General features: G+C 41.5%; 1 protein-coding gene across 8 annotated transcripts in view; it reads right to left on the minus strand.

Moving 5' to 3' along the window:
* Positions 1–373: 373 nt before the first annotated feature.
* The window catches only part of LOC114046382 (myomegalin-like), a 243,814-nt gene continuing 226,006 nt past the window's right edge, over positions 374–18,181 (minus strand). For 3 of the 8 annotated variants that reach the window (XM_027866699.1, XM_027866695.1, XM_027866689.1), the window contains 6 exons: positions 15,516–15,632; positions 14,324–14,550; positions 7,967–8,110; positions 6,254–6,392; positions 3,802–3,848; positions 374–1,629 (listed from right to left, as the gene is read on the minus strand). In XM_027866699.1, the coding sequence (XP_027722500.1) occupies positions 1,564–1,629; positions 3,802–3,848; positions 6,254–6,392; positions 7,967–8,110; positions 14,324–14,550; positions 15,516–15,632 (740 nt within the window). In that variant the 3' untranslated portion in view covers positions 374–1,563. Of the gene's footprint in view, positions 1,687–2,616; positions 3,536–3,801; positions 3,849–6,253; positions 6,393–7,966; positions 8,111–14,323; positions 14,551–15,515; positions 15,633–18,181 lie in introns of all 8 variants that reach the window. The other 5 variants (XM_027866693.1, XM_027866692.1, XM_027866691.1 and 2 more) reach the window with 5 other exon arrangements.

The raw sequence follows: 18,181 nt of genomic DNA on the forward strand, positions 1-18,181 counted from the left end.
GTCAGCTTGCTGCCTGAGTTTCTAGGGGCAGGCCACATTGGAAAAAGCAATGACTTTTTATCATTCAGAAGTGTATGCTGCTGCACCTAATGTGAACCTATAGCTCTAGGGAAAAGTAAGGGAAATGGTGACTGGCTTGTTTTGCATTTTTCAAAGGAGATGAGGCATGTGCTTAAGGCTTACTTAATGGGGATATGGAGATCTCAAACAAATAGAGCATTCCTTCAACCTAGTCCACCATTACAGACCTGTAGTTAAGGTATGGCCCCAAAGTTTAGGGCTGAGGGTCCCTAACACCATGAAATGAGCAAATTCAAGAAAGGAGGTAAGTTCCATATTTAACTGCTGTCTAATTCAGTGGGAAACAAAAAGGTTCAAGAAAAAAACTTTTATTTCTTACACACAAATCTATCCTCCCCTTAGACATAAGACAGCCTAATAAGGAGACTGGAACATCTCTCTCCTGCCTCCCTCCTGTCCCCGACTATCTGTCCTGTGGCTCACGCCACTGTGGCAGCATATATACACACACATATCCTACAAGCACTGAGATGCCACAAAGAAGGTTCACTACATCAGGAGTCTTCTTGCATTTCACCTAAGAATGGGCTTCACTTTGTCCAACTGAGGGCTGAGAATGGAGGCTCATTGCTGGACAGTGTCTGGTCAGCTATTCCCGGTTCTCTAAGAGGGGGAAAGTAGGATAAAGAAAAGGTACAGCAAGTAAAGACCATCTCATAGCTAAACCAAATCAAGTGAAAATTGTATATCACAAAATAGAGGGGAAAAAAAGAATTAAATGATTAGATATAGAAGGTGAGAAACAGTCCAGGAATCCAGCCATTTATTAGGCCACTGCTCCGAGGTGAGGAGGACAATCCGGCTTAAGACCTCTACGTCTCATTTCTCTCCATGCCAGGGCAAAAGCAGGCAAGTCACCATGGTGATCCCTCCAGGGATGAAACTTCCGTTCTGGATGTTACTTTCTGTATGTTATTTTTTCCATGTAGCCATCCCTCATGAACAATCCATAGGAGGCTGCTCCAGGGAGAGGAGAGTTGTGAATAGCAACCAGCAAGGGGACTAGGTCAGTATTTTAACTGCCCTTTGCAACTGCTCATGCATAACTGGAAAATACTCTTCTAGAGTTACACTGATCTATGCACTTCCCTAAGGGATTATCATGTCCAGTGTCTTGTGGGCCATGCCGCTACCCATTCACGGGGAGGATGGCTATGATTCCCCTGAGTTCACACATTTAAAGGACAGGTACTGAAGAGAGAAGCTTGTGCTGCAGACATCTAGGCTTTCTGCTCCCTTGGGACGGGATCCAAACGACCCAAGGCTAAGGTAGAAGCAGCATTTTAGGTTCTACACCCATAAATAAGTTTCTACATTTTTGCCTAGAGCCAGGTGGGCCCTGCCAGGATGGCGATAATACTGAATTGCTGGCTTGCTTCCATTTCCATGCACCTCCAGCAAGGTAATGCTCTGTCTTCTGCTCCCAGGTCCTCTGAGCCCCACGGTGCGGCTTCCAAAGGTGCGGTTAGGTAACTGGAGAGATCACGGACAGGCATGTCCTTCCTGCTGCTTCAGGGACCCCTGATGGCTTCGCTTTCTGCCTGGCTCCTGGAAGATAGGGGGTCACATGACCTGGGCATATGGCAGAACTCTTTGGGAGTTAACCTGCGGGTGGAATACAGGACAGCAGAATGAGTACGGTATTACTATGAGTGCCGAGATTGGAGGCACAACCGAATTAGCGGGTTAGCAGAAGCCAAGGATAGACACCGGGAGAGAGAGATTGTATTCATATTAAAAGAATCAGCAGGGTGGGACAGTCTCAAGTATGGGAAGAGGAGATCAGTGCCAAGTGGCTAGACAGAAAGCTTCTAGGTGGACCAGTCTATGGGTCCCCACCTATAGTTATTGGTGCCCTCCTTGCGTAAAGCTGCTGCAGTCAGAGTCCACAGAACCATGAATCAAAGCTGGAAAGCAGGACACCACAGAGCTCCACCATTGCCCCACCCTGACATTTTGCAGATGAGGAAGGAGAAGCTAGGGAAAGGTGTGTGGTTTGCCTGGGGTCACGCAGCTAGTTAGTGCCAGATCTATAAACAATCTGACAGCCCTCAGCCCTGGATCTCTTTCCACTATGCTGCAATTACTCCCATTCCTCAGCAGTGAGCTCTCTGATTAGTACCCTCTATATGGAGCAAAAGGATAGTATTTCATGCTGTTCAAGGAGAAAGGCAATTAGCATCTAAGGTGCAAATTAAGAAGGAAGCATCCTGCTGGGGGGAAAAGATCGAGCCATGCCCCTGGCTCTGGTAAGAGCAATTTCTCTTCCCTCTTTGAAAGAGCCGTAGAAAAGATTCACAGGGACCTCACAGAACATTGAATAGAACTCCATTATTTTATAGATGAAGAATGGGCCTAGAGAGGCTGAATGGTTCGTGCCCTAGTTGTACAACTAGGAATTAGAGCCTGGGTCTCCCAACTGCCAGTCAAATATTCTTTCCACTACACCACAAAAGACTTTGATCATGGCGGAGACAAAAAGGAAGCAAGCTGAGAAAAACCAAACAGATGTGAGAGATCAACAGATGTTGTTACCTTTACTAGGAGAGGGATGAAGCTTTACATAATTAATCTTGGAAGCATTCTTCTGAAGGGGCTCGGGAGAGAAAGGGATTGTCCGAGAAAGAAAGAAAGGATGTTAGCATGGAAAAGAACAGAGTGGTTCCCTATCCCACCCCTCTGAAGGTGGTCTTCACACCAGGTTACCACTTGCAGGTTCTTAGAGTAATGTTCTCAGGAGTTGAGTTGGCAATACTTTGGCCGTCGTTTTAAAGTTATTCCCTCTGCTTCTTTTGGAGGCTTCAAATAGCTCATGGGAGAAGGATCTTCTCCCGGTTAATCCTCACACCTTCATGCCTTTTGCTTCAACAGTATGTGTGTGTTTAGAGTTCTTTTCCTTAAGCCATTCCTTATTTTAGGTTTCATGTACTATCCTAGTCTCTTCGGAATAAGATCTAAGAGATCCTATTTGAAATTTTTCATAAAGAAAGTAATAGAAAAACTCTCTGTTCCTTCTTAAAGGGAAAGGTTAAAAGTGTAGGAGACCCAAGTAATGTTAAACGGTGCCTGCTGCTTTTCTCTGTTGTAGTCATCTCAACCTTTTACTATTCAGAAGTAAAGTAGAAGAATTGGAGAAAGAGTGATGTGAAAGCTAGTTTGCCAATGCAGCTATTACAGAACAGACCTGTCAGATCCCAGTTCCTCTGCATCTACCTTTTCTTGAGTTTTATTCACTATGGCTAGCCAGCCTAATCTCTACCCATCCCATCCCCCAATTCCTACCCACCAAGCTTGACAAACATCAGCCACTCTTCCCAAAGAAAAGAGTCGTGATGGTCCCGATGTTTCTTTAGCTCCCTCCCTCTCTTCTCCCTGTGGTTGTCATGCAGCCACGATTGCTTACATTCCCTGTTCCTCCACGTTGGAACTGAATTGCATTTCTTCGGATATCAAGCTTAAAGTAAAAAGGGGATGATGGAAATGAATAGAGAAGAGCGTAAGTGAGGTTAACCATGTAAAAGAGGGCACAGAGGGGACAAAGAAATGGAAGCAGAACAGTGCCCCACTATGATGATTGCAAGTGGTGGAAAGATCATGGTTTCCTTCAAAGCTAAACTGCAACTTTGGTGACCACCTGGTTACAGGTGTAAAGGCTGGGGGATGAGTTAGGAGTGGGTCCCATGATTAGCTGATAGAGCTGGCCACTGCCAATTCTCTTACCTCAAGATTTGTCCTTGCCTTCTTCAAAACATCGTGCGTCCTAGTTACTGGAACAATAAGAAGGCAAAAATCAGAAGAGTCTGCACTTGGTTTAGCATAAATTTGCTTCTCTGGCTTACCTTGCTTGGTCAATTCCGTTTCTCTCATTCATGATTTCTCTCCATCAGAATCCCTTGCCCCCTTTTCCTATTACTGTTCTTGCCCAACTATCCCCCAACCCCAGATTATTCACATTGGCCACCTCATTCAATTTTACTACTGAATGGTGCTTCAGGAAGTCAGGAAACCATGCTGACTCTGGTTCACGTTTATGCCGTCTAATCTCAATGGGCCCTCGCTGCTGCGAAGCAATCTTTTTATTCTTCGCTGATCAGCTCTCTGTTTCAAGGACTCTATAGAGACTCTTTGAAACTTCTCTTCCTCAGCCTCCCACCAAACCCTTCCCTCTCACCTCTTTAGTAGAGGACCTTGCCTCAACTTTACTAATAAAAGAGGCCATTCATCTCTACTCTACATATCAAAATCCCCCTGACGTATTTCCCTTATTTCCTCTTTTATTCAAGTCTTTGATGAGACACTGAGCCTTCTCATAAAGAACAACTCTTCTACCTGTACCCTTCATCCCACCCACTTCCCATCTTTCTAATCTGCAATCTGTCCCCATTCTTCTCTACTGCCTACAAACTCAACCAAATCTCTCCTGTCTTAAAACACACACACACACACACCTCCCTCACTTAACCCTATTTAAAAAAAAAAAAAAACCTCTCACCCAACATCTCCTTTCCATCTATCACCCTATGTTCTGTCCTCCTTTTCACAGCCAACTCCTAGGGGGGGGAAACGCCCACTCTCTTTACACTTTGCCTCTACTACCTCTTCTCTCATTCCTCATCCTTTGCAACCTAGATTCTGACCTTATCACTCAACTGAGCACACACTCTCTGAAGTTATCAATGGTCTCTTAACTGCTACATCCAGTGATCGTTTCTCAATCCTCATCTATCTTGACCTTCTTGTAGCATTTGATATTTGTCTTTTCCTGGCTCTCTGTCTTCTTTGTTTTTTTGTTTTGTTTTGTTGTTTTTTGTTTTTTTTTTGGATACTGTTCTCTCATTTCTCCTCCTATCTGACTTTTTCTTAGTCTCCTTTGATGGATCTTCATCTATGTTCCATTCCCTGATCGTGGACAAGCTTAAAAGATCAGCCCTGGATCATCTCCTCTCCCCTCTCTTTACTCTCTAGGTGAACTCACTAGCTCCCATAGGTTCAATTTCCATCTCCCTCTATACAACCCTAATATACATAGCTTCTGAGCTCCATCACTAGACATTTTAAATTGGATGTCCTGTAGGTATCTCAAATTCAACATGTCCAAAACACAACTCATTATGTTTCCACAGCAACCCACCCTTCTCTGCCTAATTGCCCTTTTTCTGTTGAGGATACCAGATCATCTTTCCAGTCATCCGGGTTCATAATCCCAGTGCTATCTTCAACTCTTCACTCACCCTCATTCCCTACCACCAATCAGATGACCCATTTTGTTAAGTCTAACTCTTCTCTTTATTTACGTGACTACCCTCTTAGTTTCAAACCTCATTACCTCTTGTCTGGACAATTATAATAGCCTTCTATTTGGTTCTTCCTACCTCCAGTTTCTCCCTTTTTCAATCTATCTTAACACAGCTCCCAAAGTGATATTCCTAAAGCACATGTCTGTCTGTGTCCCTCCCCTGCTCAAGAAGCTCCCATCACTCCCTATTGCTTATAGGATAGAATACAAATTCTTCTAGCACTTAAAGCTCTTTCAAACCTGGCCCAAATCTATATTTCCCAGTCCTATTACACATTATTCCTCTTCACACACTGTTATGATTCAACCAGACATTGCAGCTGGTGTCATACATTTTGTCCTTTTTTTGTGACCTTGTACAGTTTCCCCTATACTTGGATTCCTCTTCATTTGCATCTCTTAGAATCCACCTCTTGCTTCAAACCCCAGCTCAAGCACCACTTCCTCCATGGGGCTTATCCTGATCCTTCTCCACCTCTCCTCTCCTCAGGGGCTAGTACCCCTCCCCCCACCAGATTATCTTCTATTTACCTTGTATATATTATGTATCTATTATATGGCCACATTATTTTTTCTGTGATAGAATGTAAGCTCCCTGAGGACAGGGACATTTATTTCTAGTTTTGTATCCCCAGCGTCTAGCATATTGCCTGACACATAGTAAATGCTTGTTGATTGATGAGACATAATGCACAGGAAGCATGGGGACATCAGGAAAGCTCCATCCATGGACACATTCATATGATGGACTCTCTTTGGTCTCCATGGTTACTGGACATCTAGCAGAAGGGCAGTGATGTGTATAAACAGCTTCTCCTTTTCCACCTTACTTCCCTAACCCCTGGATCTCCAGCAGTGCTGGCTAGGAACACCTACATTGGTTGATAATGAACTGCTCCATGTTCTCCTTCAGCCTGTTGGTGGTCTTTAGGCGTTCGTTTGTACTCTGAAGGAGAGTCTCTTGCTTAGACAATTTGGTTTTCAGCTCTAGAATTTCTCCTTTCATTGACTCCTCCTAAATAAAAGATGGGGTTCTTTGTTAGAATACCTAATAAGTACTACAAGCCTTACAACCCTGAAAGCGCAAAGCAGGAATCCACACCCTTCTCAGCTGTAATTCTGGGACGACTTTTCTCCGTGACAACCACCAACACCCTTTTGCTTCCCAAAGAAAGCCTGGTTCTGGAGATAGGACTTTGTAGGGATGGGGATTTAATGCATCTGAAACAGGCATACAGATAAACTGGGAGCCTGAATTAAATAGGACATGTTAGAATTTTAATTAAAAAAAAACCCACCTATAATCTTTTTCTTCTTTGCAATTACCAGGGTTCTTTGACATCATTTGCATGGTTACTGTGTCATTATGTGAAGGGTGAGCATTCATTAAATATTTGTTAATTTATTCAGCAACTGGGAGAATGAATGGACTGGGGAAAATTTGCATGTTTAGGCTGATCAAGATTTGCCAAATCCCTTCAAAGCAATAAACAGTCTTTTAGGCTGATGCAACTATCCGTAGCTGGATCTAGGACATTAATCCAATATCCAGCCTCTACTAGGAGAAAGGGGTACTGGACTCAATCTAGAGATTTTCTAGCTCAGAAGCCCTTAATCTTTTTTGTGGCATGGACCCCTCTGGCAATCTGGTAAAGCTGATAAACCCCTTCCTCAGAATGTATCTCACCTACATTCATAATTGAAGGGCATTTTAAATTTCAGAAAGAAGTTAGTGGAAATAAAGCTGTATTTTTTTTCCATCCAAATTCATGGATCTCTGGAAATATGTCCACCAACTCTGTTCTAACCTGAAAGCCTGGCTTGAGCTCTGAGAAGAGTCCTTAGAATGACTGTCAATTTCTCAGACCTTCCACACCTCCTCCCCCAGAATCCTAAGATTCTAAAGCCATCCCAGCCTTTCAGTGTTGGTGCCTGGGAAGCCCTATGACTTAGTAGTACCAGTTTGTGATTATGTTAGTGACTATGTGTAGTACTGATAGCTGTAGTGGAAGAGTTTAGTGGAAACCAGGTGGTGTAGGGGATAAGAAGCTGGATCTGTAGTCAGGAAGACCTAAGTTCAGATACTAGCGGTGCTTGGTCAAGTCACTTAACTTCTGTCTGCCTCAGTTTCCTCATCTGCAAAATGGAGGTGATAATAGAGCTTACCTCCCAGAGCTATTGTGAGGATCCAGTGAGATAATATTTGTGAAATGCTTTGTAAACTTTAAAGCGCTATCGATAAGTGTTGGCTATTGTTATCATTAAAGGAGAATGATGAATGGTGGGGCTTTTTTGCTCTAGAAAATTCCAATGGAAAAAATAATAGCACATTTTAATATCTCCAGGGGTGTGTCATTCCAATATTTCTCAAACTCTTTTTGCTTCTCTGGTTGAGTAGCTCATCCCAGGGGTAAGGAAATCCATATGGAGCTAGAAAGCCCTGTCTCCAGCTAATCCTCCACATCCACACTCCCTCTCTCCTAAGGCTAGCTCCTGGAAGTTCCCTTTCTCGTTGCTCACTCCCGGCTTCTCTTGGGGGAGCACTTCAATCTGTCCTGAAACATGCGCCATATCCCTCCCACCTCTTACCACTTTCCTCTGCTGTGTGGGGCTGTGGGCACTGGGCAGGGCTGCTCTCCAGAACATGGTAAGGAGAGAGGCAGATTCCTCCAAGATCTGGTACAGGGTGCTGGTGCTGCCCCGGAGCTGATGGATGCTTTCAGAGGCGACAACCTAGTAAAGGACAGAAAGCAAACATGCTTCTAAAGTTTGAACATGTTCCTCATGGCAGGGTTCTGCCCAGAAGAGAATATCTTGGACCCCTGAAACACTTTTCTGATTGGATAACCCAGAGTATGCAACCTTGAGGAATGACTTCCCCTCTAGCTCTCTGTCTCTGATGGAGATCTCCCTCTATTCTTAGAGGCAGCTGGTGGAGCAGTGGGTAGAGTGCTGAGACTTGAATCAGGAAGACCTGAACTCAAATACAGCCTCAGACGCATACTAACCGTGCAACCCTGGGCTAGTCACTTAACCTCTATTTGCCTCAATTTCCTCTTCCGTAAAATAAGAGTAATCTAGCACCTACCTCCCAGTATTGTTGTAAAGATCAAAGGAGATGTTTGTAAAAAAATAAATAAATAAATTTTAAAAATGCTTAACACAGTGCCTGGCATATCTTAGGCAATATATAAATGCTTATTCCCTTCCACTGTTCTCTGGTTATGTCTCCTTCATTTGTCCCTCTATCACCTCTCCCCTTTTACTTCCCTACCTTCTCTGGCTATTGGGGCTTAGCTGCCTCAGGAGTCAATCACCACCCCCTCCTCTTAAGTGGTCAGTGAAGGTGAGTTAAGTGCATCTCAAGGTTTATAATGACCTAATGACCGTAAATTCAGGGATCCCAGGGTTTTATTCTTGGCTTGTAACCTACTTGATTGGCAGCCTGGATTTGGTCATAAAGTTGAATCTCTTTGCCCTCTAACGTCTATGAAATAGAGATTGGGCAAGTATTCCCCACCTCAAGCCATCATACCACAGTCAATGAGTGCTGCATAAAATTTATAATGACAAAGATGTTTCCTTCCTTTCTTCTCTCTGTCGCCCCCTTTTTTCCTTCCTCCATCCCTTTTCCTTCTTCCCCCTTCCCCCTTCCTCCCTTCCTTCTTTCTTTCACGCATCTTCATTGACATTTTGTGAATTATGTTAATCCTCTGCAAAAATGTCTGCATCTGGCCTCTATGGTCAATTCACTTCAAGGCAGTTCTCATTAACCACATCGACTCACACTCCAGACTTCACTTGCCATTGTAGCAATTCCCAGCCCTGGATTATTTCCTGGCAACCTTCCCCATCAACTCCTTCCAATCAGTGCTGACTACTTAACAGGAAGATCTCTCTCTGCCTCTTTCCCCCTCTCTCTCTTTTTTATTTTTATTAATGACCTCTGTCTTTTACAACATGATGGTTTCTGGATTCCCCCATATTCACCAGCACCCTTGTGAATCCCCAGCCTTGTATGTGACAAAGAAAAACAATTAAACAGAAACACCTACACTACAACTGTGCCTGAAAGCATATGCAACATTCCATAACCATAATCCCCTACTTCTTCAACTTAATTTTCCCTTAATTTTTCCCAGAGACAATATTGTTTGTTTTTTTTCAAAGGCAATTGGGGTTAAGTGACTTGCCCAGGGTCACACAGCTAGTGTCAAATGTTTGGTCTGAGGCCAGATTTGAACTCAGGTCCTCCTGACTTCAGGGCCGGTGCTCTATCCACTGCGCCACCTAGCTGCCCCCAGAGATGATATTGTTAATTATAACTATGGTGTTTGGAGTTTCATTTTCAATTTTAAGTTACATTAATGGAGTTTTTGTGTTGCTTTCCTGGTTCTGTTTAATTCTCTCTGCATCAGTTCAAACAGGTCTTCCCATGTTTCTCTGAACATCTTATGGTCATCATTTTTATGGTTAAAAAATATTCCATTATATTCATGTCACAGTAAACTTCCTAATTAATGGACACCCATTCCAGGTCTTTGCTAAGATAAAAAGTGCCATGACAAATAGAACAATGGTGTATTTCAGGGCTTTAATCTCCTTGGGGTTACGTATCCAAAAGTGGGAATTTGGGAATAAGCAGTTTAGTCACTTTTCTCACATAATTCCAAATTGATTTCTAGAATGGTTGGATCAATCCATAGCACTATGAACAATGTATCAGTCTATCTATCTTTCTGTAGCCCTTCCAACACTATTTCCACTTTTTGTCATCATTTTTAATTTGATAGATGTGAGGTGAAAACCCAGACATATTTTAATTTGTATTTCTCTTATTATTAGTCATTTGATGGTTATTAATAGTTTTAAGTTATTCCTTTGAAAACTGATCATATCCATTCACCACTTATTTACTGAGGAATAACCAAATGTCTATTATTTCCTTATATGTCTTAGGTGTCAGATTTTTATCAGATATTTGATGCAGAGATTTCCCCCCCTAATTTAACAAGTTTTTGCTTATCCTAATTGTATTGGCTTTATTTATGCAAAAGCTTTTTAATTTTACATAATAAAAATGGCCTATTTTCTCTTTTATGATCACTTCTCTCCATTGTTTGATTAAGAATTCTCCCCACTAGACATAGTTATGAAGGCTATTTCCATTTTCCTCCAATTTTTTAATGATATGAGCTTTTATATTTAGGTTATGTATCAATTTGTAACTTACTGTGCTATATGTTATAAGCTGTTAGTCTGAACCTAATTTTTTTTTTTTAGGCAATTGGGGTTAAGTGACTTGCCCAGGGTCACACAGCTAGTAAGTGTCAAGTGTTTGGTCTGAGGCCAGATTTGAACTCAGGTCCTCCTGACTTCAGGGCTGGTGCTCTATCCACCACGCCACCTAGCTGCCCTAAACCTAATTTTTGCTGAACTGCTTTCCCGTTTTCATGGCAGCTCTTGTCAAATATGGAGTCCTTCCCTCAAAAATTTGTATTCCTGGGGTTATTGAACATTGAACTATTGAGTTTGTTTCATATTCTTGCTTATCTAATCAATTCTACTGGCCTACTTTTCCATTTTTTAACTAGTACTAAATAATTTTGGTGGTTATTCCAGAAAGTCTGGAAGTACTGCTCCCCTTATATACCTAATTTTTCCAACTATTTCTCTTGAGATTCTAAGCCTTTTGCTCATGAAGGTGAATCTTATTATTTTCTCTAGTTCTGTTAAATAACACCTTGGTAGATTGATTGACATGGCACTAAGTCTGTAATTTAATTTAAAGAGTACCATACTCTTTTATTAGGTTGATGGATCTCAACTATGGAGCAAAGAATATCTCTCCAACTGTTTAAATTATTCTTTATTTTTATAAGAAGTGGTTTGTAATTGTGCATATATAGATTTATAGCTATACATATATAAATGGATGTGTCTTGGTAGACTGGCTCCAAAATATTTTATTCATTTTGTAACTACTTTGAGTAAGATTTCTCTATCAATTACTTCTGGTTTTTATGTTTGCTACATAGAAATGCTGGAGAGGAGTGGATTTATTTTGTATTCTGCTACCTTACAAAAGCTACTAATCTCTTCAGTTAATTTGTTGATTTACTCAAGTTTTTAATTTAACAATCATATGAATACTTTCATCTCTTCTTTGCTAATATTTGTGCTTTTATTTCTAATGTCTTATTGCTAATCACTAGAACTTATAAAACTGTGTCAACTAATAAAGCCTGTGCTTTATCCCTGCATTTATTAGGGAAGTTAATGTTTCTTCATTGTAACAACATCAGCTTTTGATATTAGATATATACTTTGATCATATCTTGTAAGGACCTTTACTATGCTTTTTAAGATTTTTAGCACAAGCAGGTGCTTTGTTTTTTTCCAAAGGCTTTTTCTGTATCTATTGATATAATCATGTGCTTTCTGTTTTTAATGTGATTATGTTAATTGGTTTCCTAATGTTAAACCATCCTTACATTTCATATCAAATAACTTTTTTGAATATTTTGCTATACTCTTTTTGCTAGATTAAAAAAAATTTGCATCAATATTCACTTGTTATATTGGTCCATCTTCTCTCTCGCTGCTTTACCCCACCCTAGTTTTGGTAAAAGGAACATCTGTGTCTCGGTAAAAGATTTCTTCTGTTGTTCAGTTCCATAAATTTTTATCTTGTTTTCTTTGTCATTTTTTTTTTGTTTCAAGCATAATACTTGATCATTGTTAAGGCCTTTAAAAAATTCTTACCCATTATTCCTTCTGTCTTGATGAATCCTATTATTAGGTTTTTTATGCTTGGGAGCTCAGCTTATACTCAGTCTTTCTTGAGTAGACTTTTTTCCTTTTGGGTTTTTTCTACTATTCATAGTTGCTTATTTCAGGCTTACTTCCTTGCTGTTTGACCCCTCCCTCTTCCACTGCAGTGACATCCCCCATTTTCTCCAATAAAAATCCCCAAGGCTGAACATCTGTAACCTCGAATTGGTGGCTAAGAGGGACAGCTAAGTTGATGGAAATTCTATAGTGAGAGGATAGGTGGTCTTCTAGTCCTTCCCGCAGGCACAGAACCCCTTCCCCTCTAAGTGACTCCATGGTGCTCCATCTTCCGCAACTCCTGTTCACATTTGTGACTCACTTTCTATCAAGTATCCTACCTCCTATGGACTTGAGGGGGTTCCACTGGGGTTACTACTATGAGGGGAAGGGGTTGTCATCATAGCCAGGACTTGAAACTCAAGGCCAAAGCCTATGAGGTAGCTGGCGCTTACTGAGAACACCACGTAGGATAGACTGGAGATGTGTAGACTGAGTGGAAGATTTAAATATTTCAGCTCTCCAACGCCATTTCAGAAGACTTTTTATCTCATGTGTTTTTTCTGTCTTCCCAGTTTCTGGAAGAAGATTAAATTACTATATATGGTGCATTTTTTTTCTTGATTTCAAGTGGTAAGGCCTAGGGAATTATGATAAAAATAACTATTCTGCCATCTTGTGAATCGTGTGATCAAAGATGGGGCTTTATATCATACATTCTTGCTTTTGTTTAAAAAAAAAAGGCTTAATTACTATTAATACATTTTTACAGAATCCAAAAAGTCATACATACTATGTTGTGTTTCATCATGATTACTATTAGACATTTATCAAGTTTTTCCAAGAACCAAACAGAGACAAAGTAAAATACGGATTATATGTATTTGCAGTTATTTATGGTGTATAATGTTATGTTAATTGGCTTCCTCATGTTAAACCACCCTTGCATTTCTAGTAGAAACACAACTTGTTCATAGTGAATAACTTTTCTGAATATTTTGCTATAGTCTTTTCGCTAGACTTTTGTTTAATTTTTTTTTGCATCAATATTCACTAGATATATTGAGGCAGCTATGTTGCACAGTGGATAGAATGCAGGGCCTGGAGTCAGGAAGACTCATATTCCTGAGTTCAAATCCATACTTAGACACTCACTAGCTGTGTGACCCTGGGCAAGTCACTTAATCCTGTTTGCCTCAGTTTCCTCATCTGTAAAATGAGCTGGAGAAGGAAATGGCAAATCACTCCAGCATCATTGCCAAGAAAACCCCAAATGGGGTCACAAAGAGTCAGATATGACTGAAAACAACTGAATAGGGCCTGAACATAAATGGATAATGCAAAAAGCTACTCATTCATTCCCAGGTGATCCTCTCCATTTAGTGCTCTAAAGTGTTCTGTGTACAAGGTATCTTGGACTAGATACCCCTACTGTCAAAAAAAAAAAAAAGTCACCTCTCTGTGACTCTTCTCTGTTCCCAATTTTCGCATCACATTTGGATACCAGATATTCCAAGTTAAGAATCTCAGTATAAGACCTGTTCAAAGCAGCATGATCACTCAAAATACTCTTAAGCATCAGCCCATCAAAAATCTCTCTCATCACTCAAACGATTTTTTTAAAGCCTGTCTTCTCTATGAACCTTCCACGGCTCCACGTAAATGTGAAGATCTCATGATTGTTCTCTCTGATTCTCCACTCTGTATGCGGAGAACAAACTTACCCATAACCTGTAAGGATGCCAATGCATGCATATCGCCTTAATGTTTTCACTCTGCCATTTATGTCTTTTACACAGCCCCAAGCACCTAAACCCTGCTCTCTAGGTAGGATGCTTGCTTCTTTGTGAACTTAAGGCAGTGAAAGGAGCTAGGTGAAAAAAACACAAGGACTTGTACAGTTGAAACAATATGGCTCATGTGCTCCAAACAGGAGCTAGAAAAGAAATGGCCTTATTTTAAAGCAGTTGAACCAAGGAATGACTAAGAGAAGACAGAGGAACCAGCAGATATCAGGAAGCCTGGAGGAAAAGAAGAAATGTTGGGGAATGAGAGAGGGAGAGAACCCAGAGGTGGGAAGAAAGGGATGAGAAAAGAGCCAAGAAATCTGATTACCTGAGTGCCTTGGGCTTCCAGGGTGGGTGAGTTGAGAGTGACCTGAATGAGAGAGACCATCTTATGCACCAGAACTTGTCCTTCCAGGATCTGCTGCTTCAGGGCGCTATAGTCATCAATATGGCCAATCATATGGCGACCATGCTTGTTGGCAAATGAACCATCGGGAGCATCCCCCTCCAGCATGGGAGGGATCTTCTTTCCAGGGGACACATCCAAACCCAATCCTGAAAAGCATAATAAAGCGAAAGTCAAAGCTTAGCCATGTTCCTCATGGTGATTACTCTGTAATCACTCAATGCTTTAGTTTAAGGACCAAAAGACCAAACACGGAAAGAGGCTGGCATCTGGAAAGATAATCTCTGGGAAATATCCAGGACAGGGGGCAGTAAGTTGAGGCAATTTATTCTAATCTTTTTTTTTTTTTGGTGATGCAGTTGGGGTCAAGTGACTTGCCCAGAGTCACACAGCTAGTGAGTGTTACGTGTCTGAGCCCAGATTTGAACTCAGGTCCTCCTGACTCCAGGGCCAGCGTTTTATCCACTGTACCACCTACCTGCCCCAATTTATTCTAGTCTTGTTGACATCTTCTTTTTCAATTCCTTATAGTGATATTATAAGATAGTCGGATATAATTATAATTGGTGAACAAAAGCAATGAAAGAAAAATAGGTGTAATAAACAATTTGGGGACAGAAAAAGCAAAAATAGAAAAATCTTGATTACTTTATGGTCTCCTACAAATGTAGGGGCAGGTGGAATAGTAATTAGAAGGCTAGTATTAGAATCCAAAAGACCTGGTAGAAACCTGCTTCTGGCGCATAATAGCTACATGACCTTAGACAAGTAACCTCAAATAACTCTCCAAGAATTACAGACAAATTACTGATCTGCATTGATGATGGAAGTTTCTACATCAATGGTGGTCCAGAATGGAAAAAAAAAATAGGAAACCATGCAAGGAGCAGAGGGCTTCTGGCAATAATGAAGAGGAGGCATACCAAGGAAACAAAACCATAATGGTGGGAAATCTTTACCAGGAAAAGTATCGGGAGAAAACGATGACAGGCAGGGCTTAGAGTATAAGAGGAAACCACAGTGGAGGCAACCTTCACGCAGATGGTCAGGATGTGACTACCTCCATAGTATTTCTACAAGCTATCACAATTCTCTTCAGTCGTCATATTTTTACCTTTTGTTCTGTGGAAGGGGGAGGTCTCTGGGTCAAGAGCACCGGATGTGGCTGTGGAGAAGACTGAAGTTGGAACGTTCATACCAACGTCCCGAACTGGAGGAGAAGAAATTGAATCTGCACCAGAAAGACAACCATAGTCATGAGCCTTTCCAAAAAGTGCTTTACCAAGCATTTGCAAATCTAGTCTTTGCCTCCTAAACCAGTGTAACTCAGTAATCACACGTTCTATAGACACACGTGTGCATTTGGGGGGGAGGGAAAGAAGGCAGAGATAGAGAGACAGAGACAAAGAGAAGAGAGACAGAGATAGAGAGATACATATAAACATGGAGACAGAGAAACATCCAGAGCCGATCCATCCTATTACAAATGAGCCTTATGTGTGTTGGGTTGGCCTTAAAAACCAAAAAAGATTTTTTGGACCAACACTCTCTTTCTTTCTCTCTCTCTCAATAGATCTCGAGATATACATACATAGACACGTGTTTATGTATGTATGTGCATGTGTGTGTACGTATGTGTATGTATATTTTTAAAGGACTACTGCTTCATTGTAATTAAGGTCTGTTGCTTTATGAATTATAAAAAACAATTGCCAGGTCAAGCTATGGGGAATGAAAGCCCATTCTATTCACCAAATCTGGCATGAAAACTTCCTGGCATGGGAAGAGCATTAATATACACATACGTGCATACATATATGTATGTGTGTGTATTATATATGAATGGATGAAAAAGAAGAATGGGGGAAAAGAGAGTCCTTGGTGGATAGAAATGAGAGACTCATGGAGGCCTGTTGGAGAGAGAGCATGGAAGACGGATCTTCAGAGATAAACAACAAAGGGAACAGATAGTAATTTGCTGGCATTGAAATAGAGTGAAGCCCAATTTCTTACAAAGGCTCTCTGTGATATGTGAGCCGAAGCAGAAATAAGCAAAAGAGTGGGCATGAGGCCTCACTGCTTCCTGGCAGACAAGGAAAAGGGGAATAAGAGCACAGGAGATAAGAAGACAGAATCAAACATGACAACTGTCGTGTCTTCCCAAGAGAAAAAAATACAATATCGAGGGGAAATCAGGAAGCAGAACTTGTGAGAGCTGAGATCCTCATAGTCCTGGAAAGATGGAGGGCAAGCATGGAAAATAGCAGCAAATGAAGAACATGACCTAGGAGAAGTTGGAATGAAATATTAGAAAGTCAGCACTAGAGAAGCCCAAGAGGAACTTTTCCCTTACGAGAATAAGGCTGAGCTCATGACCTCCATGCCAGCTGCAGTTCTGGAGTTTATTAGCCAGCATGTCCCTATATAGGCAGGAGACATGGGTGTGATGAGGGTGGTCAGGACCCCACTCTGATCTGTTCTGGCTGGAGCACACTCCGCTGAAGCATGTGTGGAGCTGAGTTGGGCTCCCCTGCCACTTTGAGTGACACATTGCTCAGTGCTGAAGGGTTTCGAAGCAATCTTCTGGTCCTCATGAAGGCATCAGGAGGAAAGGGGCTGAATCAAAGAAGATGAGACACTGATCCTGGAAGAGCAGACCTTAAAAGGAGTGATTCCACCCTTTGGTACTTTCTCCCCATTTGCTGAACTCGTGGGAACTCTGTGGAAGCATCCTCTCTCTTGGACTTCTTGTGGGGGAAATAGTGGCTATGATAGCTGCTCAAACATGGCAAACCTGAGCCTAGACCCCGTCCCCTGGCTGATGCTTCTGCTTTGTTTCTTTCCTTGAGCCTGGGTTACTGAACAGAGATCCTGAGACGGTCATTTTTAGCTTTAGTAACAACCTCATGAGTTAAGAGTCTGGGATCTCTGCTCCTTTGCTCCTAGGATCTCCTCAGTTGGAGATAACTAGTAGCAAAAAGGAATTTCTACATTTACACTCTTCTCAGCAAAGATGCCCACTATCAGGAGAAAAGAGCCTAAGCTATGTCCTACCTGGCCAAAAGATATGGACCTTGAAGGAGTTGTTTGGAGAGTGCAGAGTCAAGGTGAAGATAAAATGGCCACTCAACAGTCTGTATTTTAGTGTTTTAAGTACCCTGCCCCTGGGCTACTCTAATGAAGAACTGCACTGGGCTCACTAGGTACAGATGGTGCAGGATGGTTCAGGTGGGAGAGAGTAAGGGTCCCTCCTGGAGGAAGCTCAGGTGAGCCGAAGGTCCCCACACTGAGAATTCTCACTCCACAATGCACCCTAAAGCATCATGATTCCCAAATGGCTTCTGTTTGGTGGCCCCTTCAGGCCAAAAGCAAGCTATGAAATCTAAATATCTGGAGTTCAATTAAATAATTAAATTCAAATAGCTTTTCCTGAGCATGAATTATGTGGAGTGAATGCACAGTGTCAGGACTTGAGGGGTATCTAAAGAGGTAAAAGCCATTGTCCATTTCTTCATGGAATTTATAATCTAGTTGGGGAGCAAGGATAAGACATGATACTTAAATGAATATAATACAGGGTATATAAAAGAATCACAATGTAATATCAGATTTCAAAGGAGGGAGGACTCACTTCTGTCTGGCAACCAGAAAACATTTCATGAAAGAAAGACTTTTAGGTCTTGTAGGAGACACAAACTTTATGAATTTTTAATAAATCCTTGTCCTCAATGAGTTTACATTAGAGAATAGAAGTTCTTATTAATATGTAAAGGAACACAA

Source organism: Vombatus ursinus, unplaced genomic scaffold (assembly GCF_900497805.2).
Source record: "Vombatus ursinus unplaced genomic scaffold, bare-nosed wombat genome assembly UNPS02014782.1, whole genome shotgun sequence".
Classification (NCBI taxonomy): domain Eukaryota; kingdom Metazoa; phylum Chordata; class Mammalia; order Diprotodontia; family Vombatidae; genus Vombatus; species Vombatus ursinus.